Raw genomic sequence first — 27,172 nt, 5'->3', positions numbered from 1 at the left:
AGTCATCATCCCAAGTGTGTGGAGATCTAACAGTATTACTGTTTTCCCTCAAGGATACCTGTGAGGGGTTTATCTGCTTTGTTTTGTGCAGCAACACCACCAGCAATCCCCTCACCTGGAAAGAGCCTTTTCCCTATGCAAGGTCACAGCAAGGACAGAGTCACGAGCCACTGCTTGGATAAATTCCCTCAAAACAACTCTAAAAATGTCCAACATAATGGCAACTGTCTTCTGTAAAATGAATACAAGTGTGTGAAACTTTTTAAAGGGTTTTTATGATGTAGCTCAAGAGCTCTTAAAAATTTCAGCTCCCCAGTGTGCAATGAAAGAGCATAAAATGGAATGACTGTCAAGAATATGCCATCCTCCCTCAATTTTGATCTTCAAGGGAGACAACCTGACTGATTTTTGATCCAAATGCTGTTCTGTCCTCAATCGATGCACTGGAAAAAGGAGGTTTTGTTCACTTTATACTCAATGTGCTTCTGTCATTGGATGCCTGCCCGAGTATCCTCCAGCTTCACTGACATCAGTTGGCAATTTCTTGTCTGCAATTTCATGTTTTGTTTCCTCTTCAATTTAGTCCAGCCTCTTATTTCCCTCCAGCTATGACAAAAAAAGCCCAAATCCTGCCAGTAGGTCAGCTACAACCCCATTTGCTATTCTGCAGTCCCAGGGAGGAAAATTCCCAAAGCCACTCTGCAGTACCCAGTAGTCAAAGCACACAGAACTGCTGAGCCTGTAGTGATCCCAGGAATGCCCAGCAAGAGCATGGAATTATCACAGTTTGGGACTGTGGAGCTGCAGACATTGAAACCACACGCTCACAAAGCTTTGCTCCAATCAGCCCCTGCAGGTGGAGCCCAATTTTAAAGTCATCAGGAAACACTGGTGCAGGTGACACCAGAACACGACGCTTGTGACTGGATATCAGGTTTTATCTGTCAGCAAACAAATCCCTATTTTCCTAAAGGATTGCCTAATTTTGCTATCCAGACAGAAAATGATCACCTGTGAACATGAATGACAGGCCTTTCAAATCTTTTTTCTCACCACATAAATCCTGAAGCAACTCAGCTTCAAGGAGTTCTCTGCCAAGATGCATTACACCATCCTGCATGGAACTTCTCCATCTCTGTGAAAACTCAGAGAAGCAATTCTGCAGGATTTACAAATAAATAAATCAATCCTGCTCATCTCTCCTGCTGAGGCTCCTTGCAGTATGTAGGTGGACACACCAAGAAATGTCTCAGATTATCTAGAAAATACAAGTCTGGCTTTCTCTTGGTTTATGTTTCCTGATGGAATTCTCTTGTGTTTAAATCAGCATGGGATCCCAACGTTTCCCTGAGATAGCCTCAAGGAGACAGGGCAATGACTCTGCCCCTGCCCCCACTTCATGGAAAGCATTTAAGGTTCATTTCTGCAGCCTTTCCTTCAGCACAAATATGAACAGTCTCTTTCCTCTTCCCAGCTGATTCTTTTTGTGAAATCCAAGGAGTTTTGTACCTTTGGTTTCTTACCCTTCTGCACTCACTGAGATCAACCACGGGGTTCTACCATGCTGAGAGGGAGAAGACAGATGAACTCAAACACATTTACAAATCATCAAAAGCTAAAGCTAAGCTTTTTTCATTAGGAAAATGGGAAAAAAAAAAGCTGATAATGCACACAGGAACCTAATGCATGTTTCTCCTTCCACCACACCTTTTGCTTTCATCCCAGACACAAGCTGGAGTTGAGATTAGTGGCTCACACAGATTTCTGGTCCTTAAATTCCAACCTCTGGCAACCTGTTCTAGTACACAGAGGAGAGTAAAACTAGGACACTAGGAAAAATCCATGGGAGAGTAATTTTCTCCAGGTTCCTTCAAAAGTATCTCATGAAAAATTGGATTAGCACTTTAGCCTCACTCCTGTGAATGTTAATGACAATTGGATTCTTCTTTACGGGAACACTGACTAACCCAAAAGATCCCTATTAAGGCAGAGCAGTATTTCTAAAAACAATATCTTAATGGATGAATGAGACACTTTTTATTCTGGTTTAAACCTGCAGGAGTGTTTATGATGCTCCTGAAGCACTGGCCAGAGCCAAGATCACTGTGGACACAGTCAATTTATCTGCATCAGACACACACTGCACTTGTTAGGCTCAAATATGTCTTGAGGAAACAACTTCAAGGGGCCACAGAGACCAAGCCTTTTTCTGATGCAGGAAATAATTTACATGCTAAACCATTCAGTTAATTTTATTTCATCCTGCCTCCAGTTTTTCAGGATGCAAGCTACTGCCTTGCTGTGATCCTGGTTCCTTCACACAAACACTTGCAATGTAATATAGATACAGACATTTTCAATTTATTGACTAACAGCAGGAAACAATTGCAAATTAATCATTGACCTCCACAGGAAGTTCCAGTGCTCAGTTCCTAAGAAGGTCAATTCATATTTATTTGGGTGCCTGAACATGGATTTAAGAGCACAAGGGTTTGCAGACATAATGCATTGTGTGCTGGCTGAACCAGACTATGAAGCTCTTAGCTAATCATCAATATAAAAAAAATTCATCCAGGTTTAGTCCATAACGAAAAAAAAAAATCAAGTATTTGCCACAGGCTGAAAACGCCCATGGAAAACTGGCTGAGGTCTTCATCTGACACGAGGTCACATGAGAAGAGATTGCTGTGAACCCGAGGTCAAATTTTAAGCAGAGAGGTTTAAAAATGTGGGTACTCACTGTCTTCCAGGGTGCGCAGGAGCTGGGGAGGGCTCCGGGGGCCATCCCCTGGGGTGGTGAAGCACAGCACTGAGGTGTAGTAGCTGGTGAATTTCTTCAGGTTGGTGATGCAGCCACTGTGAACACCATGGAAATCCGGAGCGATGGTGACCACGGTCACGCTCTCTGGAGCATCCACTGGCCACGCCAGGAGCTGGGAAATTTAAACAAGGATGAGCTCTCATTAGAAGTTGTGTCTATTTGGAATCAAAGTCGGTTTGGCTGCCAAAACCATCTTAATCTGATTGCAAAGAAGCAAGCAATGCTGTTAAACCACTGTCAGCTCTGATGCCGAACAGATGGATGCAGCACTGACACTGGAGGGATGTCTGTAACACTCGCTGCTGATGGGGACACACCAGCATTGCAATTCTCCATGGCTGCTGCTGAGCAATGCCAAAATCATGGCAAACCATTACTCAGATGACATGAGCCTTTTGTCTCATCAGCCTGGCCAGTCTCTGCTGCTGAAAGCAGGTTGAATGAAGGAAAGTACGTTCAGTGCTACTCGGTCGTAAATGCTTTATCTTATTTTCTTTAAAGATCCCACAGTCTGGGGATGTTATTGGGATCAGAGGGAGAGAGATGGGGACACACACACCCTCCTCCCCCAGCACCCCAGTGAGCAGCCCTGCCTCACAGGCTGGGAGCATTACAAGCTCAGTGGACTGGGGACATCCACACTGTGAATGATTCAAGCGGTTCTGGAACTACAAAAAGAATAGAAAAATGGTTGTAAAGATGATTACTACAATTTTCAACACCTGAGTCCCAAAAGTTAGACTCCTGAAGACATTTTCATGCATTTAAAATAGGGTGCTTGTCAGAGGAGCTCAGTCTTGCAGGTTTCATTCATCTCAGTGGATGTTCTGGGCGATCAATATCTCTGAGAGTGCAATACCTCATGTGTAGGTACCTAAATGAGGACTTAAAAAATTTATTTTTGGCAAACGACTTTGAAATTCTGAAACAATTTTTGAAATCGCCTTAAAGGCTTAGGGGTCTGAAACTTGAAACTGTTTATGAAATTTTTATTTTGTCCAGAAGTCCTTATCATGTGGCTTACAGGGGAATGTTAAAATTCCAGGCCTGACTCAATATCTGTGTAAATTGTGCTACCTGTATTGATTTCAGGCTCATAAACATGAACAGATACCTGAAATTAATAAGCCATATTTGACACATTTAGCCAATGTCTAGAGTCTCTGATAACCAGAAAGCACAGTTAGGAGACTATTAGGAGTAATTTTGTTAGGAATATTTCATATTTGAGAAAGTGCACTTTACAACTTATTGAAATGCAAATAAATTTCAACAAAAAGATAAAAATGTATAATGGCTGAAGAGGACAGTAAGTTTTATTTTCTTTTCTAAATCACCTCTGTGCATTACAATTGGCATTTATAACTTTGGAAGACTGAACTCTTGAATGCATGTTCATGAGGAAATGTGTGCAGAAAACACAGGTGAACAATTTTGTCAGTTAAAGGAAAAAATGGGTTTAATCCTTAAGAAAGGCAAAGGCCTGGCTTTGACTACTAGAAATTTATAAATCGTACACAAAGCTACTCTGTAGAAACAAGTGACAGAAATGATCTCACGCAGTCTTTGTACTGCAATTCCCAACCCCTGGGAGAAACAGGATGGTAAAGCTATGGCAATCTACTGCAACCAAAGAAATACAAAGAAATACAAATTTTGATAATTTCAGAAGTTTTCATTGGCCACTGACAGATACAAATGAGAATTTAACTCTTATAGCATTGCTGAAGAAATAGAAACAAAAATTAGAGGTAGCTATGCAATGAGATGAAGGATCTTTAGACTGAAACTCTGAATACAACAGAAAATGAAAATCTGAAATAAGACTTTTGCAAACATGGGTTCACTGTGCTTGGACCTGCATCAGAAAATTACACTGCACTGCAGCCCACTGAACCCCAAAAGTGCTTTTATTCTCCAGAGTCTGAACAGAAGCCAAGGGCTATTTCTGTGCTGGAGTTTCAGGGTATTGTGCTGCAGCTCAGTCAGTCACTGAGCCTTGAGAGCTGATTCCATCCCTGTCAGAAGCAGACATACACACCTCCATGTATTTATTTACTTCTTCAGCAGTGAGAGCCTTAGACCACTGCTGGTCCTCATGAGAAATACATTGGTTTGGGCAGAAATACCAAAACTGCCATGAATATCTCTGTCTCAGTTTCTCTGTCACTCTGAGACATTCCTAGAGAAGGATCAAGTCTTCTGAAACATCTCCAATCCATGTACAATCCCTTAATTCACAACTTGTCTTTTGAACTACAACACCCTCTTCAAATCATTCCATGTCCCTTCACCAAGCACTCAAATCAACCTTGCTCCTCCCTGCTCATAGGCCACACCTGTCTCCTCTTTTCCTGCTCTGAGATTCCTGCAAGATTTCTCGTTGTTCTCTCTGTGGAGGTTTTTAAACCCTTCATTTATTATGCCCTGACTGCTGAATCACTGATGGAGGTTCTGTTGAGAATAAACCACCCTACCCAGCTCCTCAGCAAACACTCCACTGGTCAGAGGCTCTGTTAAGCACTCTCTGCTCTGTGCACTCCAACAGATGCTGCCTGATTAATAAATTCTACATTCTCAGATCTCTCAGATCATCACAGTGGGAAAGTCAAGGCAATTATTTAGCGTGATGCCTTGGTTCCCAATGAAATAAATGGTGATTCTGCATTAGCATAAACAGAAACCTCAAGGTTGGTTTTCAGTGCCACAATGACACGTCTCCTGAGGTGACTTTCCAAACTAACATGGAATTGCTTTCTGGCTTTGGAAACTCTCCAGGAAAATGACAAAGGTATGAGGACTTCTATGCTATGACACATTCCCTTTTCAGAACTTACATAAATTGCAAATATTAGAATCACAGAATGGTTTGGGTTGGAAGGGACCTTGAAGATCATCCAGTTCCAGCCTCTGCCATGGGCAGAGACACCTTCCACTATCCCAGGCTGCTCCAAGCCCTGTTAGGAGCAACATCTACTCACTTCTCTCTTTATTTTACCTGTGCAAGATAATCCTGAAAGCGCAGAGTCACTTTGGAGATTCAGAGATCATAAGGCTGAAGTTCTGGTTTACACCAGGACTGTTAATGCAGACATTATTTGAAGACTGTACTCACCTTGTACCCTTGGTTGATGCCGTTGATGAACTGCTGGGGTGGAGGGTTCCAGAGGAACTGGATGGTTGTGGAATTCACAGCTTCAACCTGCACGTTCTGAGGTGGAGCTGTGGGCACTGCTCCCAGGCAGCAGAGAGGGAACAAAACAAAAAACAGAGTGGAGAGGGAATGAAGGGAAAAAGAAAAATGAACACAGAACCCACGGAGTGTCACTTGCAAGTCACAGAGTAATAACAACCTTGAGAGAGGGATGCACTTCCCGTGCAACAGCAGCGATTTGGAAAGCTGTGTAATTGGGTTAATTTCTCATCCTGTATTGGAGATTCCTTCAAGAGGAGGAGAAGAAATGGTTTCTGCAGCTTATTATCCTGCAGAGGAGTTTCTCAGAAAGACTTGAGCTATGTAAGGATAGGTGAGCACAGCTCTTTCAGTCATCCATGAGTGTATGGAGAATGAAGAGTTTCTGAGAGAAATTTCTTGAGTCCTTTAATGCTGCTCAATTCCCCAGATCAGACAAGAAAACATGGAGTTTGCACAATTAAGGTTTTAATTGTGAATTATAATCTGGCAACAGCATCTGTTTATTATTTACTGCTGCTTAAAGAATTAGGACCAGTCATATCACATGTAGTAAAGATTTTTCTTGGGAATTGGGAGTCGTTCTCATTTTATCTTGATATCATATGCATTCATGTATATTGAATTGATTATATATATCCTGAGCCAATACATCCTCTAATCTACTAAAAGTTGCATAAACATTTTATGCCAAGGATTTAATTAGACAGATGTTTTCTCAATACAAAAGCAAGCATGGAACATAAAGGCACGCTGCCTTCAAACAACCAAAACCAGCACTTAAATATTTCGCCATTTAATAAAATGTCTCATTCCAAGCAATTTCTTCAACTTACTGCTTTAAGATGTCATTTCTATAGTTCTCAGAGGAAAGAATATTAATAGACAGGCCTATTTTTCCAAAATTATCAAGCTTATAGTAATTTTAAGAAGAAAACTGCTATCTGCCTACAAAAAAAAAATGGACTAAGACATTTTAAATCCCATAAAATAAGCTTAATAATGCTTCAAAAATATCACTATTGACAGCCATGTGCATTTGTATTCTACGAAAGAGGAACTATCCACAAGTGGTTTTGAAGCCCGGAAGCCTTTGTTCCTTCTGCTTCCAAGGAAAAGTTTCTACCAAAGCCCAGTGATTTGTGCTTCTAAGGAGAATCCACGATTCCCACTGAGAAATGGTGGTTTCCTCCACACTTTGCAAAAACAGGGCAGGAACTTTTAAAGTTCCAAAGCACTTCTCGGAAGATAAATCTTTGCGTGGAGAAGAAATGAAGAAACGAAGTTCAGAAATGCAATACTGCCCCTTTTCCCACCAAAAGTTATTATTTGTTTGGAAGAGACATGAAGGGGCATTATTCTTAACTAGTGCTGACACTATAGTAAGAGAGGACAGTGCACACTTACCAGAGATGTGCACAGCCCAGAAATATCAACACAGAAAAGTGGAGAAATCCTCAAGGGTGTCAGGTTTGAAATGACAAGAACATCCACTCCCTTGCCCTCTGTCACTAAAATTCCCTGAAGATTCTGCCATGGCTCCACAACTTCACTCTGCAGCTTTTTTAAACCTCAGTAGCAGCATATTAGTCAGAACCTTCTTGCCCTAATTTAAAACTTGATGTGACAATTTATGAACTATGCATAATTATTGAGTTCTGGAAGCAGAGTTTATCTGATAGTACTCTAAATTTTCATTAGAATCTGGGCCCTACTTCCTGCCATGTATCATAATTCCCTGTGTGCTTTTGGAAGGTTATACTATTATCTGAATGACCTGTAGACATCATAAAGTTTTTCTAGTTAAGAGATTCACCAAATCATCCTGAGATACAGTCATAAATATTAAAGTCACTCTCGAGTCATAATGAGTTGCTTTGGCTACAGTCCCCCACTAAACACATTTTTTCTTATTCATGTGCTTGATGAAACTCTTTATGATGAGAGCCACAAGATATATTTGAATCTGCTTTTGTGTGCAATACCTCATACAATTAATGGTTAACATGCACAAATTTTTTCAGAAGTCAAAATTCTTATTGTCCTGCATATTTGCATGTTCAGACATTGTAACTGCCAGAGATTTGTTATTGCGGAAGAAAATTGTGTTACAGGTCTTGATGTTATCTTGTTATCAGAAATTCACCAGGATATCACTGATAGATTCCTCTCCTCCTGTCAGGACAGCTAAATCAGCTGAGCACCACCAAGCTCCAAGTTTTCATTTGTGGTCCTCACAGTTCTCAAAAAAGCCCAGGCAAACACTTGAGGATAGGTTTACTACAGTTTTAGGAATGTGGATAACCAAATGCACTAGTTATTTCTTTTAAAAAGGGAAATATTTTTTGTTCATTAGGAGATAAATTTCTGAAACAAGAATCTATGGTCGTAGCAGAGAAAATACCTGCTGCAATATGAAAAGTGGAAAAAATTATGAACAGAAAACATAAAACCTTCAGAATGTTGGAAATCATGATTTATATCACATTTCCTCCTTGGATATCTTTATTGAAAAATCAACATCTGCATCCCAATTAATGCATTTAAAAGATGGAAAGAACATGGTCCATCTGATTTGCATAAGCTTAATTATACTGCAGAAGGCATAATGTAATATATTTTTATATTTTTAATCAGTAAAATATTGGCATTATAATCTCAAATTTACTTCAAAGTGCCAGTGTAAAATTCTCCTTTTATGTCCTGATATTAAAGGCTTCCTTGGGTATCTGAGCAGTTCTGCATTTTAAAAAGAAAAGAAGTTTGAGGGAAGCTAAATCAGAATTGACCTTCTGGTCACTTCAAAACTCAAATGCTTTTCCAAGAGCATGGAGGGTAACTTCCTGAAGCTGTGGCTGTCTGCACAAAGGATTTTCTAATTTAGTGGTAGATACCTGCCCTCTTCCTAAACATTGGTTGTCAAGCTGTACAGAAGCTGCCAATGTCAAACAGGTGTTTCAAGAGTAATCCCCAAGTATTTACACTCCCAGCTTTTAAACCTGCACTTCATCATGTCTGCAAGTATTCCAAAGCCATCTCACACTGGAGATCCATCTGGGAGTCATCTCAGAGCTGCAGATCAAATTGGTCAGACACAACCAACTGTTACTTTCCTCCTGATAAAGTTCATGTGGTTGGAAATCTGCGGAGAGCCCAGCCCCCGGGACTGCGGGTTAATGTACAGCATTCCAAGTGGAAAAGGTCATGGAAGCACTCTAGATAAAAACCATTAAAAGGGTTTCCCTGACAAGATAATTGAGAGGAGACAAGGCACGGAGGTTAAGCATGTGTACATGGAATTATTCTGTCTCTGGCCATGTGCAAACAGCATGGAAATCCCACGGAGCTTCTGACTGCCAGACTCCTGCTCCTAAATATAGATCTTCAGCACAGGCTTGGAAAAAAGGCTCCTCTGGAGCTCCTGACCTTCGAGGTGGCAGCTTGCCTGTCTCAGGCAGGCTTGTGGAACTGCAGGTTTTCCTCCAGGTGAGGATTTAGTTGTTCCTTTAATGCACCAGCTTGAGGTGCTGAGCTGCACATCCCTTGGGAGCGGTGGGGATATAGAGCTGTAATTCCTCCTGGGAAGCCTCTTCCCTCTGCTCCCTGCTGGTATTCTGGGCTGTGCTCTGAGCAGCAGTGGGTGCCTAGGAAAAGTGGTCTCTGTAACACTACACATCTGAAAAACTGAATCCTGAAATTCAGCAGTGTGAGATTAGGCACAACTGATGAGTTGGGCTTCTTGTGGCTGGGAAATGCCTCCTTCCTTCCTGCATGTCTGTCACACAGACAAGATTCTATTTCTTTAGTAAGAGCTGGGGGCCAGAGGCCTCTCTGACACAACTGCTAATTTCATCGCCTTGTAAAATCATTTAAAAATAAAATAAAAGCAGTAGATGGCAAATGACATGTAAGCAAGATAAATCCCCCCAGCCACTATAACTCCAACCTGCTTCTGCTCAGGGGCAGCTGGGCCCAAAACAGCCATGGGTGCTCCAATGCTGTTGGGAGTTCCCCAAAGGAAGTGAAAGAGGATCCTTAAGGTATTTTTGCCAAGAAAACTCAAGGGAAAACTAAGGAAAATACCTTTTCACTGAGATAAAGTGAACGGTTGCAGAGGACACTCCGCAGTCAAGGATTCCTTTCTCAAGATTATTTCCTACATAAAGCAGGAAGCTTTCAGTTAACTGGGTTTCCTCTGGCTCTTCTACACATTTCTCTGATTCATCTCTTAGTGCCTGAGGAAGAAGCTGCTTTGGACCTGGCTGAACAAACTCCTCTTGCTTTTATCCTTTCCACACCATCAAGACTCACTAGTCTGGTAACTTTTATTCAGGAAGGGCTTTTGCTCAGACCTTGGCCTGGCAAGGTGTCCGTGCACAACAAAGAAGGGAAAACAAAACAACATTGAAATACATGTTGAGATCTGTGAACTTTGGGACATAAGACTGGCTTTTGAGATACACATCAAAAGAAAGACATGGCACTAAAAGCAGAAACAGAAGTGGTTAATGCCAGTGGAGAGGCAAATGGAAGAAATGTCTCTGCTTGTAAACCTTGCCCTGCCTAAATCTAAGACATGGTGGGAGTTTTTCAAAGAGAGAGAAGTTCAGAGATATTCACAGTGGTGAGATGAAAGGGACAGACCCAAAGTAAAGGGTGGAAGTTGCTGCTTTATCAAATCAACCTGCAAAAAAAGGCAAACATGCCCAACAGTACAGAGCAGAGACAATATTGTCACCACACAAAGATGTTTATACCTTCACAAAGCTGTTCTTACATGAAAAGGTATTGGGAAACTTCAGGTTTTCATATGGCAATGAGAAGTCCTGCAGGACACTGCTCAAATAAGTAAAATTGCCCTATGCAGAGGGCTGCACAAATCCCTGTGAAAAGTAACATCAAAGCAAGGAACAGCTGGAGAAACTCTGATGAAGAAAGACCTATATATACAGAGCATCAAAGGATTAGACTGAATATCACTCTGAAAAGACTTTCAAGATTTTAGAGACAGTCAACCTGTCTGACCCTCGTGCTGGGACGTTCAGTGCTCTGCCAGTAAGTCTTCCTGACATTTTATCTCACTGACATGCACCAGTTTCTCCCAGGTTCAGATCCACCAGCACCTCATGAGCTTGGCTGTGTTCTGGAAGTTGGTGATTTTTGAGGAGCTTGGAGCAGCTGATTAGTTTTCAGTGGCTAAAGCAATGCCAGAGGACTAATAAGGGATTAATAGACTAGCTCCTGGTATAAATCCACGGCTTATATGGTCAGTCAATACCCCCTATGACAAAGGTGCCAATATGCTGATGTGCTCCTGCCAATGGGCTGATCTGCTCCTGGGGTTCATTTCCTCCCAGGCTCTGCCTGCACAGCACACTTGATGAGTTTGAGGTATTTTTCATCTGCAGACAGACAGGTTCTTGCCAGCACAGCTCACATCATTTAATGCATGTCAGAGCAGAGGCAGTGGTGGTGTGGTAGTAGGAGAGGGGGATGGATGGGAGTGTGTGTCTTTGACATTTATCTCTGCTCATATTAAAATCAGAATATGATTTACAAGGCAGTTTTACACATGGCTTTTTCTTACTTCTGCTAGTTTGGTTTAGGAAAAACATTCTGGAGCAAGAAACAGTCACTAGATTTCCCTTTCTTTTCTCAACTACAGTAAACATAAAGGAGCAGAGATTTGGACAGTAGCACATTACATATAAAAACTGGATATTAATCCAGTTTCAAACTGTATTTATACCAACCAGTCTCCCTTTTCAGCTCTAAATGTAAAAAAGACTTCAAGCTCTTTTTAAAACAGGACATATGCCTTTGGTGAGCCCAGCAAAGTTCACCAGGAAGTGACAACATCCATGAGGTAGTTATTAACAGCTATTAGCAAATACCAATATGAAATAAATCAGAAATATCCAGTTTTTCTTCTATGTCTATCCAGCACTGAGGAATTACATGAAGCCAAAGAGGCCATTGCAGGTTGGCCTGCACTCTAAAGACTCTTGCTTATTAACATGAATGCAGGACTGACTACACCTAATTTATAACAGAGGATTTATACCCTTATAAATGACAACAGACAGCCAATCAATAAAGGATGATAATAACTGCACATAATATCAAGGGAAATTAGAGTCAATTACAAGGGTTTAAGAAAAAAGAGTGTGAAGTCCAAACCTGGGCCTTAATAGATGGAAGGTTAAGGTGCTATGATAGCTTAAAATGTGTAAATAAACAGGGTAATGAATTACAAGCATAATCACAAAAGGGATTCAAATTCTGTGGGCAAACCAATTCTCTGCAGAGCTCGGGTGTTTAGTGGGATAGAAAACATTAATCCTGGCTGCAAGGAGAAGACTTCAAGAAAAAACATTTCAAAGTCTGCTATAAATACTTCTAGAATGAGGTTGAGTGTGCCTAGGCTCCTCTGAACTATGAGACTTTACATGCCCTAAGACAAAATATAGATAGTTCTTTCCCTAGTTGTTGTGGTTAATTAGTGTTGCATATGAATAATCTGTTCTTAAAGATCTCCCTACACCTCAAACTGTATCTAATCATGTTATAACCTACTCCTAGTAACAATTAACAAACAACTACATCTTCTTCCCTGATTGAAAATTAACTGATGCACTGTAAATCTGCTGGTTTTTAGAACAGCATAATTGTTTTATGACCAATGAAGTAGAGGCCCTGTACTGTCCAGTGCTCAGCATCCAGCACAACCCTGCAATTATGGGAATATATGGAAGCCTTAAGGACCTGGCACTTAATTATCCTACAGATTTTTATACCAATCTAGAGGTGTAAACATGCCTTACACTGGTTGTAAAAAGTAATTACATATCCTTTTGTTGGTGTAATTTATACTCTTCTTAAAGCACTTCGAAAAGTGTGGAGGAGCTCTGGCATAAAAATCAGGGCTTTAAAGATCATTTTATCTTCCCCTTTGAAAGTATCTGCACCATTCCTGAAATGCTTCAGAACCCTTTCTCCACAGGTTGTATTTTTCTCTTGCAATTTATTCCATATTTCTAAAACAAGGTATTCTGTGAATATCAGAACTAATGCAGCTGTCTCCTATATTGCATATGCAGCATCTTGCATGCCTTGGCCATGATAAAACCAATTCCCAGCCATATTTTCTCTAACTCTCCTGGCAGGGTAACCTCAGCCCCCGCCTGTCACAGGTCCCATAAATCCATTCCCCAGGACCCCAGCTCTCATCAGCATTTCTATTTATTACTTCTGCTGCAGCTGACTCTGACCCGCAAGTGTGCCAACACGTCATCACCAGGGTCAACAAAACAGATAATTTTTTACTTCACTCCCAGCTTTCTCTACAACAGAGATAGAGCAAAGACTTGGCTCTGATCAGGCACATGAAATTTGCAGGTGCTTCCTGCTCCAAGCTGCCTATCAAATTTGACTGAAGTGACCATTGATTTCCCAGGTTCTAAGGTGGGATTGCCAGGCAGCACATCCCCTGAGGAAGCTGTGGGTTGATCAAGGAGATCCTGCTGGGATTTGCTCACCTCCCTGCAGCGTGTACTCTGTCACGGGCCTGCTGAAGGCTCCCAGCCCAGCTCCATTGTAAGATGCCACCTGGATTTCATACTGGGTCCAAATGATCAGGTCTTTCACCAAGCAGTAGTTGATTTCTGCGCTGGTGATGTTTTTATACTGGTACTCTCCCGGGAGGCCGGCCAGGCGATACCTGCCATATGGGGAGAAGAATTAGCTGGTTAATTAGATGGTATCAATTAGAGAAAATATCCTGGCTGGCAAAATAGCTTCCTTTGTAAAGAGGCAATATGTTAAGTTTTACAGCAGAATTTTACCAAGAATAATGAAAAATAATCAGGAGGAACGTAGCAACTCCTGATAAGACCGTATCAGGTTTGACTGCTATGGTATTTATAATCTGATCTCACTGAGATTACAGGCTCAGGGCTAAACAAAACGGGTATTTTATCCTGTTTTATGGTTGCAGAAAAATTACAGCTTTTTAAATGTGGCTTGTCTAGTAAAAGCTGTGATTTAGTACAAAAAATAGCCCAGATGTGATTTTTATCAGAGTGCTGCTGTAAATCAGCCTGAGAAATTGTTTTTTTCCCCTTCACTTCTGAAATCTGAAAAGGAAGAGCTCAGAGGGCTCTGACCTCCTGGAATCTCAGCCACTGGCACCCCTGGCTTCTACCAGAATTTACTTCACAGAATAATTAAAATAAGGATTGAATACAGTTGAGACTGAAGGGTTGGGTAAGCACTGGAGTTCCAGGAGAAGGGCTGTGTCAAACACAGGTGGGTGATAAATATCCTGAAACTCTTTCCGCTGAGACATGAGCAGCTGAAACACAGAATATATCTTCTCATGTAAAAACTGTATTCCAGAAAACAGAGCCCCTTTGATGTGTCTCTTCAGGCCAACAAAGTACAGAAAAAAACCTAAATTATAGAAAACAAACAAAGCTTGCAAATCTGTGAATGTGAATAATACTGTTTGTTTTCCTTCCTTTAGGAAAGTGGCACAGTGGATGCTCACAATATGCTAATTCACAAAAAATCAAAAAAACAGAGGCCAAATAAGGGACACAAGGCATTACTGTTCCATGAAAAAGACAAATATGGAAACATTTGTATTTTTCTTCACCACACAACTTTTATACACTCTTACCCATTCTTTGCTTCACTGCAATCACCAAAAGTTTATTGACACAGAACAATTTCATTGACATCTTACAGAGACATTTTAAATTCATCCAATAAAATCGGTGCAATGTTTATGACTAGACAACTTCATGTGTTTCAGTCAGAGATTTTTGTTCTAAAATCTTCCTATAAAGAGATCACTTCCTAATCACTGACATCTCTATTTTCTGCTGCTTGCCGGACCATCTCTAGCACACTTAATATTTGTAATGCTACACTGGTGTGATTCCATTTAGGAAATATAAATAGAAATAAAGAAATACCAGCCCTCAGCTGAGTTTATTGAATGTCTTCTCCCTCTTTCTCTCTCTCCTGTGCAGGGTGTGTGCTCCCTGGCAAGTCAGTTCTTAGTGCAGCAGTGCTCTGCCTCCTGCCCAGCAGACAAGGTGCAAGTGCTCCTGTGATTTAATCTGTTATGCTGTTAGCATGGCAGACCACTAAATGCAATATTGGCAGTGAGAAAAAGGGCAGAGGAAGGAGGCCAGTTCAGAAATGTCATGTCTTCATGATTTTTCTCACCGTGGACTTTGATGGATACTCCACATGACTTGTGCAGTGCACCTTCACTTTTAAAGATCAGGTGTTCCATCAATTTAGCATCTTGCATGTCTTGAGCTTTGGGTCTCTGGGATGGCTGGTGCTTTTCACTCTGCCATACCCTGATTCTGCAGGAATCAGTGCAGGAACACTGTTCTTCAGTGCATATTGCTGTGACCACACAATTCAACTGGGAAGAACAGCCTGGTTTATTACCTGGGACTTGTGCTCTTATGTGATAATCTTAAATTCCTGTGGAATAAATGGTTTCTCTGCTCTGCCGTCAAGACAAAGCAGGAATACACCAGAAATGCTCACAGATTGAGCATAATGAACATGAGCACTTATAAAATGGAAAGAGATGCTTCAGTAAGGTCAGGGATCAATTATGCAGCTAAATATGGTAGAAAGTACCAAAGTTAAACACTATTGGAAATGCTGTATGGAGAAAACAGCACAGATTGCCAGAAGTAGGAGTCTCTGGGATTGCTTTTTAAAGGACCTAATGCTGAGACTGGGAAAGACTCCCTGGGAATAACTGAGGAACTAATCATACCAGGAGACCAGTTTGAAGGCAAGAATTGCATAAAGAATGTTTGCACCCTTGGCAGGTGGGAACCCAAGGCTCAGGACAGGGGTCTATCTGCAGGCAGAATTTAAAGCACCTTTCCCCACTGATGGCTGACAAAACATTTTAAACTGAGCCCAGCCCTAAAAGCTTGTACCAGCAGCACTTGCACAAGGGGCTCACCTCTGCTGAGGGGCTCTGCACAGGTGGCAGGGAGATGAACACACTCTGCCTGCAGACAGAGGGAACTTCCCAGGGCTATTTTGGGAGCTCACCAACACTCTTAACATGACAAAAGCCTTTCCATCCTTGCCAGCAAAAGTAGGAGCACAGCTTGAACAGGATGTTGGCATTTCAACTGCAGCATTTAGTTATCTTTTACAGTTCTGGAGGACACTGTATTAAAAATGTCAGCAGCCTGTCTACAGGAGGCTGTAACCATCACTTGGAAATATGTCAGGGGCTGGGAGTTTTCCACAAAAAATGCCTCCCTCACTAGAGGTGTGGCCCTAGCTGGCTGCTAGCACTGCAGGGTGTGGAGGATGCCAAATGAGCAGCAATCTGTAGTGGAATTGGGTAGGAGTGAATACTGAATCCCAAAAAATCACCTTAGGGAAATGCTCTGCAAAGTCTCTCAAGTGGCATCACCCTTTCCAACATAATGAATCCTGTGAAAACTGCCAGACTGGATGGGTGCAGGATTCCCAGTTACCTGCCTGAATGTGTTTCTCATTAACAAATACAGACAGGGCTGAAAGGACCTTACTCAACTGGCTGATTTTCAAAACCAAACCAAGGTCTGCCATGAAGCATCTGACCTGTCATTCCCTCTCTCCATTTTGTTTGGCACAAAACTGAAGTTTATTGATTCTTTTGCTGCTCCTCCATAGGCAGGAGCCCTGTTGTGTCTTTGATAAATTTAATTAACCTTTCGAGCAGGGAGCTGAGCTTGTAATAAGCAAATATACATCTGCATAGGCTGCACTGTACCAGCCTCCCATGCGAACACTTGCATTACTTAGAGCTTCACTTCCCTTTGGAAATGGAATAAAAGGATTTTGTGAGTCTCCACAGGTCCTTTGGAACAGCTGATGGAGCCTTCAGACTCTGTAGGACAGACAGGCCAGAATTTAAGTGGCTGCACCCTTGCGACTCCTTGAAGAGTTGTTGTTTTCTCACATTTAACGAGTCAGGGCAGCCTGAGCGCTTGCAAACAGTAACTAATATCTTTAATTCTATTCGAGACAGCTTTTATTACACTCTTAAGTCACACCATTTGAACTCCCTTGTGCACACTTGGACTTATCTCTGGACTTTCCAGGTTAAGAAAGGCCTTACCTCAGGATGTAGCCATGAAGAACCCCATTGTGCTCACTCTCAGGAGGAGGCTGCCACTGGACCATGATGGACTGATTGGTTCTCCCACTGGCCACGATGTTTTTAGGGGGGGCACTGGGGGGCTCCTCAGGTAGCATCAACCTAAGTACAAAAGAATGTGATGGACATGGGTGTTGAAAGAAATCATAAATAACAGTCTATTTCCTGTATCCACTCCAAGTGAACCACTCTTTTATCACAGTCTGATGACTAGAAAGAAATATAATGCTGATCAAACTGCTGAAGACATGCATGAAATAGTTACAACAAATCAACATAATAGGAAATCAGTTAAGCAAGCAACAAGACAGACAGCTGAGGTAACCCTATTCTCTTAGAATCACCCAGGCTGCTACAACTCTTAAAAAAGATTACAAGCCTGAATGAGTAAGAGCTCGGGTCCAGTGTCTGTGACTCCTTCCAAATTGTTTCTTTCAGCTCTTTCAATATTTTTCATATCAAACTCCTACATTTTGAAAAAGCCATTTAGAGTTCAGCTGTTCTGCAATTCGAGCTTGCAGCAAGCTTTGGTTCACAAAAGAAGGGGGATGCATTTGAAACTCAATATGATGAAGCCATCCCTCTCTGTCACATCTGGGTAAATTCCAGAAGTGACATTGACACACAGGGTGAGAGCTGTGCTCCTGCCCGGGCTAACTGCTGGGGCTTAGCGTGAGAGCAAAATGTAATTTCCAAGATTCTGCTCAACTGATACTCTGGAGTATGAGGACACCTCTCCCATGATGTGCTGAGCTCCTGCATCCCCCAAATGCCATAATTCCCAACTGCTGCCAGCTGCAGGGCACTCTCCAGAGACCTGGAAAACAGCAACTTCTCCATTTCCCAATCATTGCGCAAAGGATTATTTTACTCCTTCATTCCCAAGCAGCATTTTCCCCTCCCCAGGTCACTGTCCCTTCAGCACACAGACCCTGACTGTCATTACCTGCTGGTCTCAGTGCTGTAGCGGCCCTTTCCCACCTGGTTGACTGCACACACCCTGAACTGGTATGTCCTGGCTGGAGTGAGGCCACTCACAGTGACACCAGTCATCTTCGGGTCAAGGTTTGACAGGTGAACCTTCCAGGGAGAATCTGTTGAAAAAAAATAGCATGGGGAAAAAAGAATAAAGATGAAAGTGCCTGTCAAAAGCCCAGCAGAAGTGAGGAAACGCCTCTGACTGCTCAGAGCTCTTGGTGCTTGCTTCCCTCAGAGGAACTTTGGGAAGAAGTTTCTTTTCAGCAGAAGAAACCTTCCTGTCAGCCCACACGGTTATGCAGATTGCATATTTGTCTACTGGAAAGTGATGCTGCACATGTCATGGCATAATAAATAAAAACTATATTCATTAACATTTTAATAAAAGAGGAAACAGGCATGATAAAGACAGATGGGCTGTGTATTTCACAACCCATCTGTTTGGCAGGCCATCACACCACCACACCCATGAGTGGCTCTGGTGGAAGGATTCTAATGAAATTCACAGTCAGTTTGGAATATCTTCCTACCCAGCTTGCAAGCAGGTGTAGAAGCGTGACTCTCTCTGCCAAATCAGCCCTTTGCTGCAAGACCTGAGAAAGCTTCAGCTGCTGATTCTACGTGTCTGCAGTCTTATTTTTTTTCCTAGTGATATTATTCAGCATGGAATCTAATTGTCCTAGGAAGATTCCCTGGTACAAAGAGCCCTGGCAGCACTCTAAACCCCTCGCTGTCAGTTCACATTCTCGCCATATCAAGCTTCTCTGATGCCCAAATTACATTTACAAGTTTTCAAAGAGGTCAGAAATGAAACATGTTGAAAATTAAATATTCTGACTTCTTCTCTCCATAGCCTGGTGTCACATATTCTCCCTGATGTCATGACTGAAATAGTCAGGGAGAGGTGACATTTGGTCTGTGTTGCAACAGTACAGCAATGGAATCAGCCAATTTGAAGATTTGTTCAGTTTTTAAATAATACCAGCTGTTTTCATGCTCCCTGCTCAAAATTACTAACACTTCTGGAAATTGCTGAGGAGCTCGCTGTAGATTTTGGCAAAGTTATCTGTGCATGTTGCTCATCAGAAGTGCATCGTGGCTCCTGGCAGGTCACCTCAACGTCTGCCTGAAAATGAAGATGAGATGTCCCAAACATGGAAGGCTGCTAAACTTCACACCAAGACAGAAGCCACTCATTTTGTGCTTTTCTGGCAGATTCCTTAGCAAGTTTAAGCCCTCTAGGGTGTGATGCCAGTTGGGCTATAAACACTGCATCTTCAAATTACTCCAAATGTATTTATTCCAGTAAGGGCCTTGCCAGAGCAAAGTCTTTTTTAACAGGAAAACTGACACAGCAGAATACTGGGAATGCTGGAGAGGGACATTTGCACAGCAGTGAAGGTCTGTCCTTGCCAATTGTTGATTTACCAACAGCCACTTTGGCTGCAAGATCTTGATGCCAATTTATCTTAGCTGAACATTGGATCTCTTTTAGAGAGCCCTTAGAGGAAGCACACCTGTGCCATCTAGAAAAGCATTGCTTAGGAGTTTTCTGCACCTTAGTTTCTTCTGAATTTTCACAGGCTTCCCTTGAGACTTCTCAAACAGCCTTGTTACAGCCAGAGTGCACAGCAACAAATCAAGGGAAGCTGGAGTTAAGGTACGGCTGACCTAGTGCACTGCCTGAAGGAACTTCCTGAGGAAAATGGAAGAGGGGAGTGAAATACCCTTGTATGAGCTACTTGGGCAGTGGTCCGTTTCCTAGAGCATTTCATTTGTTTACTGCCAGTGTAAACACCACCTGAGAGTGCTTAACCCAAGCAGCTCAATGTAGTGAGCAGTTTGATTCAACAACAGGCCCTATTAATCTCCTCAGCACCTTGGGGCTTTGCTCTGTTTATATGCTGCATCTGTAGAATACTTTATTAATTCTTTTTCCTCTCCTGGTGGAAGATAAAAGATCTGGCAGGAAGAGAGATTAAACTGGAAACTAATATAAACGAAGCCTATTCATCTCCTGGGCACTCTGATTCAGAGAGGAGGGCGGTTCAGGGAGCATTTGCTCACTCCTGGAGCACTGGATACACTGAGTGTGCAGAGTATCTTTAAAATTTAAATGTCAAGTCTTTTTTTATTTTTTTAAACAGTCAATAAACAAAACACTCCAAAAAAATGGATCTCCGTCTTTAGATACACACAACCAACCCCAGGATTGTGCAGAAGCTCTTTTCACCGTGGAGAAGAGCAATTCTGACAAGGGAAACATGCCATAAAATTTTCAACAGTGCCTCTCCCGTCCTCCAGGGATGGCTGTCACTCACCTGTCCCAGGAAGCCTGGAGAAGCTCCATGGTGACAAAAGACTCGCCAGGTCAAACTATTAAAAAAGCCTCTGTTAGACTGAACAGACTCTGCTAATCCTTCATTTAAGTTAAGCTGCCCAGAACATACTCTGGGCTCTGCTGCTCTTCCCCTGTAATTGCTGCTGTCTGAACAACTTCCATGTTGAGCTGTCTGTCGTCTTACAAATATTGGCCATTCTGAATTAACTCTGATTGCCTCTCCAGCTTAATTTATTGGAAATGAAGAATCTCACAGGCTGTTCTCTGGTTTACAATGTCATTTTGGGGTTTTAGAAATTACATTTTTTTTTCTGTCATGAATTTTTGGATGCGCTTGTGATGTGTTCAATAACTCTGGCTATGTGCCAAGAGGCATTTCTTCTCTATTTTCCTGTCTACCCTACAGTTCATGCATTAATTGCAATTTCCCCAAAAATCATTTCTAATTTGATATTACTGATCAGATCTACTGCAGAAAGCTGATTTTTGCAGATTTGGAACACATTTCCATCTCTTTCCTTCCCCAGGGGGTTTAGCATAGATGGCAGCATAGGAATTTGCTGTACTGCTGGAATACACTGAATTCATCTTTCAAACCTTTGTAGCAATACAATATTGCAGAAAAATCCAGATGAAAGCTAAATGGTTCACCCTTTGTTTGGTAGGACCTACACAAGGTCTAGCAGTGGCCTGAAAAAAAAAATCTTTTAAAACGATCATATCTAGATCTGAGTCACAATCATAATGACAATGCAGTTTTACTTTGATATTTGCAAAGATTAATCAATGGGTTCAATATTTGCCATTTGAATATTCCTACCAAATTCAGGATGACAACTCATAGGTATTATTAAGCATGTAGAGATGCTTTCCACAGAAGCTTTTATTATCTCCTCATTGGCACAACGTGATGAATCTGAGTTATATCATCGCCTCACACAGCACAGATATCCCAGAATACAATAAAACAAAAATGGGCTTTTATCTTAATTGTTCTCAGCAGAATTCTACAAGTCTTAATTCATTTCTTCAGTTAAAAGACTATTCAGAATGGTTTTTTTTGATTAATTCCTGCAGTCTAAACCTCTTTGGAATAAAATAAGCATATCCCCTTCTAACTCCATGAAGACACTTCATTGGAATTCTGAGGTAAATTGCAATGGGGCTAAACAGGTCATGAAACATCCAAAATTATATTAGTGCAAATGACAGCAATGCATGGTACTATTTATTTGAAAATCCTATTTCAAATCAAGGTTCACATTCTTGGCTCTGTGTGGGCAGGAATACTTAATGACTGTGTTTCCTTGGAACTGTGTTTTTCAAATTAGATTATAAATTTGCCCCCAAATGTTTAAGGCCATATGTCTCAAGTCACCCACAGACACAGTCTACTGTGAATACTTGTATTTTGAGAATTATTGCATTGTGCCAAATACATTAATTTTAAAAATTAGGTGGCTAGAGTCGTTCATATTCCCAGCAATTTATGTGCACGATCTGCCACTGTTTTCTTCCCTCTAATTAAAATGAGGGTTTTGTATCTCTTTACTGAATTGATATTAATGAAAAGGAGTTCTAATCCATGCCAGGTGGAGTGACACGCCTCCCTCTAATGCAGCTGGTAATTAAACCCCTGAAATTTATACTCGTTATTTTGAATCCTCTTCAGCTATTTCTCTGCAACAGACACTCTTATGTATTCATTGATGATAAGTGCTTCAAAACCTACCATGGGTCCTAAAGCTGTGAGAAAGTTATCCTAAACAAAACAGCTAAAAAAGCAACAAAACAAGGCTACTTTTCAGTGCCTGAAACCAAAACACTCCAAACATTCAAACGCCACAGAACTAAGAAAAAAATCTGCACAGCATTGCTAACTGGAAAGTAAACTCTAATTCTGGTGTTCCTCCTTCACATTTGAAAGTGGAGGGGGACTGGGATGGAAGGCATATTGCTCTGCTGTGACAGTGACAGAGCTCGTGGAGGGTGTTCCCTGTCTCCCTGACAGTCTTCTGCAGCACAAACCCCAAACAGAAATTGTCTTTGAAAAGCAAAGAGAGTTTCTGCAGAGTCATATGAGGCCAAGCTCTACCTACACAACATCAAATGCCAGCTTTTGCACAAACAGGGCCTGGGATGGCTGGGAACAAAGGGAAGGTGATGGTTTCCAGAGGAGCAGGAGGTCTGGAGAAGCTAAATATTAACCACACACTGCTGAGATCAAAATAACCCTGAAAAACAAATACTTCAGGAAAATAGAAACCAAAACAAGCCAGTGTCAGTGTACAGATGTTTCAGTGTTCCAAACCAAAGTCACTGCTGATATGGCTGTACTGTTCTGTACACACGGAACAAGACAGTGGAATGTCCAAGGGCTCAGATTCTTCCCTGTTCTACTTCCGTGGGCAATCATTTACACATTGCACATCAAAGCAAAGTAAATAAAGACAAAAATTTAAAGGACAGCAAGACCTGGGCTATATCTGGGAGTTAAGATGCTCAGTTCAAAACAAAGCTGGCCTGTTTGGCTTTTGCAGCTTTGAGCTGTGGCAGGACACAGACCTGTGCTTTTGGAAAATGAGACCCTCTCAGTGGCAGACTGCAATAACATCAGCCAAAATTATTAGATCTGTCACAGAGTGAGCAGTGGTTCACAGGTCCCTGTGGTGTTCTCAGGGATTGTGTGCATGTTTTCCAGAGAAATTCTGTTGATTTTGGCTGAGGCTTTGACAAATTTCAGTGAATTAATTCTAAAATGATGGCACATTTACCCCATTCCTATACAACGGCAGAGCATCTTTGGTAGAAAGGACTTGAAGACCTTCCAAACTCCTCCATGACAAAAGAAAGATGATGGAATGAGATGATCTTCAAGGTCCCTTCCAACTGAAACAATTACATAATTCTCCTGGCACTGGATGAGCTGCCTTTTCTTTTAGGGATTGTCCCAGTCGATGCAGCCCACTGCAGGATCCAAGTGCACGTGTTCTGCCACGTCTGTGCTGCCTCTGTGTAAATACAGCTCTAGGACTTCTGCATTAAGCTCCCAGACTGGGACTTCACTAACTTGTCATCAACAAAGCCACTGGGAAACAAGGAGCAGAAGGGAAACATCTTTGGGCAAAAGAGCAGGGAAGGAAAAGAAGAAAAACAGGTAGTCACTGGTCTGTAGCTACGGGAGGGAAGGAGAGAAGAGTGAAAATAACAAGGAAAGTGGCAGTAAAAAGGTAGAGAAGGAATATGAGGGCAGGATTGTGGATTTTCTTGCTAATTTGTTACAAAAAGATCCAGAGTCTTTGATTGAAAAGAACTATTTTAAGGGCAGCAGTCCTGGGCACGACTTTGGATTTCTGCTAGGATTAGAACCCTGCACTTTGCTTAACAGTTGTCAAGATCATTGGTTCTGGGACCTCTGCATCTGAGAAATTGTGCACTCCAGCCTGCAAAGCAAAAGGCTTGTATGTGACCTGAAGCTCGAGTTTCCTCTCCAGCTCTCAGTGTGGCAAAACAAACTGCTGCTCTCCAGATAATCAGAAATCAGAACTGTTTCACATTCAGTTATGCAGTGACTAATTTCCACATGTCACAAAAAGTGATGCTCTTAATTTTTTCATCAAGAATCAATTGTTCAGCTTGGATTTCCAGCTCCTAGGGTGATAGAGATTAGAAAGTATTGCCAAGGTGACCGATTTCCATATACCCTCATCTTTCCATCAACTCCTAAAGAGGCATTACCAATGTCCCTGAATAACCTTGCAGACTGAGAGCCATGGAGGGCCTGGTGTACAGCATGATAAAACTGGCAAGTGGCAATTCCCAATGCCCAGGTTTGTCATGCAGGAAGTCAGACATTTGGATTGCACTCAAGCATCCTCAACCACCTTCCTAAAGGGAGGGTGTAAAATGACAGAGCAGAGAAAACATATGAGCCCACAGAGAGGTAAGACAGCAGCTCCTCTTGACATCCAAGTTTGTTCCTTTGACAGACCATCAGTTCCTTGAATTATCCCCCTCTCTGCATCTTTTAGGTGAAATTGGGGCTCTGAATGCACCAAGAAATCCATGGAACTGGAGAAAAAGCCACGGGAAGGAACAAACTGACTACTGCTGTACCAAGGAATGAGCTGTTGTGCCTCAAGTCTGGCTGGATACACTAGAGGTGGAACTAAGTCCTTGCTGAAAATAAATCCCTCCATCTCAGCCTTGTCATCCCACTCTTTCAGCGTGCAAAGACACCTGAGTGTAAAACCCCTTTGTGCAGGCTTAAGCAAACTGCAGCAGCACTTTGTCAGCAGCTCTGGGGAGAGGGGAGTCTGAAGGAATGGTTAAGAACACCATGAGGCTGAGAAGTATTTGACTTACTGTTCTCAGAGAGCTCCACCACGTAGTAGAGCACGGGGCTGTTGCCGTCGAAGGGGCGCACCCAGGAGAGCACCACGCTGCGGCTGTAGGAGGAGTTCAGGGTGGCCACCAGGTTCTGAGGGGAGTGAGGCAGCTCTCTGCAGAGGAAAAGGGTAAAAGAGGGGAAAAAAATAAACCAGCACAGAAAAATTAATCTGTATTTCATTCAGCTCCAGTCTTACAGGCAGTTAAATGCGGGCGACATCAGCCCCGTGAGATGATGGATATAAAACCACCAGCAGCTATGGTACAATTAAATAAATGAAAGACATCTCAGAATTCTTCACAATTTTATCCTGTTTGGGGGGAAAAAAAATTATGCTGAAAGTCCCAAGGCTGATGCACAGAACAGCTAATGGACATGTCACTAAATGTGGCAAAAAGCCAATTTTCATCCTGTTTTTGACTGAGCAAGTTGGTCAATAAATTTCCTCTCTCACTTTTTCTCCCGTCTTACAATGATGTCCTACAATGTGACAGCAGTGATACGTATAAACAGTAAAACACATGGGAGATATGATTTAACATGGAATTTTTCATACTCAAGGAAGCAGAAGACATTGACACTATCCACACAGAGCGACTAATCAAAATTACCATATGTATTCTTAGGCTACAGAACAGCTTGATTTACTCACGGATTCAGGCTTATCCTGTCATGGGTAGAATCCTTCCTCCCTATAATAAGGATTTTTTTGGAAGCACCCAACCAGAAAATGTAGCGAAAATGCCTGCAGAAACCCCATGGAAATACAACATAAAACATTTCCAAAACAAAAATAAAACAGCAGCTCAATTAAAATGTGTAATTTCTACACGTAAAGGAAATTTGTGGAAAAACATTTCATTTGTACCCATTGGCTGAAAGTGAGAGCTGCATGGTAAAGTGAGAACACCAAAATTCTGCTGCAACCCTTAAATGCATGTGTTTTAAGAGATAAAAGCCCTTCAGCATCATACTTAAGCATGATTTTTGCTCCTTATCATGCTGATTCCTAAAGAGAACGAGGATTTCTGAGTGGAGGAAAAGCAGGGAGGGCCAGTTTTTACCCATTCAATCTGCCTTCCTCCTCAGGAAGGCTGAGGGTGACCCTTCCACAGCTCAGGCCAGAGCAGAAAGCCATGAGGGCACTCACATGCTTAAATTAAAAATGCAGCAATTCCTGCTTGTGATGTATTTTGCCACTGAAGGCTCAGAGTTATTTAAAAACCGCAACTCCTCAGCCACTCACCAAAATAAATACAGGCTCTGGCCCCAAGCCAGAACAATAAATATGTCCTGGATTTCTGTTTCTACTGGAAGATTGAGGAACATATGGAGAGCCAGACAATAGTTTTATTATTTTTTCTGTTAAGCTGTGAATGCTTTTGTTTACGCGTTTCTGATGGATACACACTGAGGAGTTAGCACTAAAAAAAATTTTAAAAAAATGCTGGAAGAGCCAAAGAGTGGCAAGAAAAACACACAGCTAATGAGGCACCAGAAGCAGAAGGCACTTCCCTGCCCACCTCTCTCCAGGCAAGAAGGGTTGATATTTCCTAAGGCTAAACCTGAGACTCAAAGCCTTGTCTCATCTCATTTGACTTTAAACGCAGAACCAAATTAGCAGCACAGTGACCCCAGGCTCTTTCTGTAGTAAACATGGAATGACACCTCAGGGTGTGATTCAGATCTCAACTTCATTAAATCGCTTGCTTGAGATGCCTTGATGGTGAGGAGTTTAAGCTGACTGTTCTCACTCCTTCCTGGGCGTGCACTGACAGCTCAGACATGGCCACTTTGGGCTAAAACAAACATCAGGCACAGCAAGGATCACGTGTGGGCCCAAAGGGAGTAGATTTTGAACACAGCACTGTGAAATTTTGGAGAAACACATTTAGGGAAGAGGGGGACCTGGAAACAAAGCAGGAGGGCAGCTGACCTGGGAGACAGAGTGTGGCTGTCACTGGAAAGTGTGGGGGTGTAAGATATGGCCATATACCCAGGGACTACAGGAGTGTGCTGCTTAATTTTGAATGAAACATTAAATTATAATAAACATTAAACCTCCACCACAATTTATCATTATGTCCTAGGCAAGCTGGTTGGAAAAGTTTTTGTGATTAAGCTGGCAAAGGTAATTACTGAAGGGAAGAGTGAAACGTCTTGTTGCTACATGGCTCACACAAGTCCCAGTCCCCACTTCATTTATCACCAGTCCCTGTGGGGAAGAGCTCAGAGAGGGGCTGTGGCTGCAG

At 42.0% G+C, this 27,172-nt stretch overlaps 1 protein-coding gene across 7 annotated transcripts in view; it reads right to left on the bottom strand.

Moving 5' to 3' along the window:
* The window catches only part of SDK1 (sidekick cell adhesion molecule 1), a 387,953-nt gene that overhangs the window by 101,512 nt on the left and 259,269 nt on the right, over nucleotides 1-27,172 (bottom strand). For all 7 annotated transcript variants that reach the window (XM_038151581.1, XM_038151583.1, XM_038151588.1 and 4 more), the window contains exons 15-20: nucleotides 24,896-25,032; nucleotides 18,158-18,305; nucleotides 17,173-17,313; nucleotides 13,553-13,734; nucleotides 5,937-6,052; nucleotides 2,741-2,933 (exon numbers count right to left, since the gene is read on the bottom strand). In XM_038151581.1, the coding sequence (XP_038007509.1) occupies nucleotides 2,741-2,933; nucleotides 5,937-6,052; nucleotides 13,553-13,734; nucleotides 17,173-17,313; nucleotides 18,158-18,305; nucleotides 24,896-25,032 (917 nt within the window). The remainder of the gene's footprint in view (nucleotides 1-2,740; nucleotides 2,934-5,936; nucleotides 6,053-13,552; nucleotides 13,735-17,172; nucleotides 17,314-18,157; nucleotides 18,306-24,895; nucleotides 25,033-27,172) is intronic.

This window comes from Motacilla alba, chromosome 14 (assembly GCF_015832195.1).
Source record: "Motacilla alba alba isolate MOTALB_02 chromosome 14, Motacilla_alba_V1.0_pri, whole genome shotgun sequence".
Lineage (NCBI taxonomy): Eukaryota > Metazoa > Chordata > Aves > Passeriformes > Motacillidae > Motacilla > Motacilla alba.
This window is presented reverse-complemented; position numbering and strand designations above follow the sequence as displayed.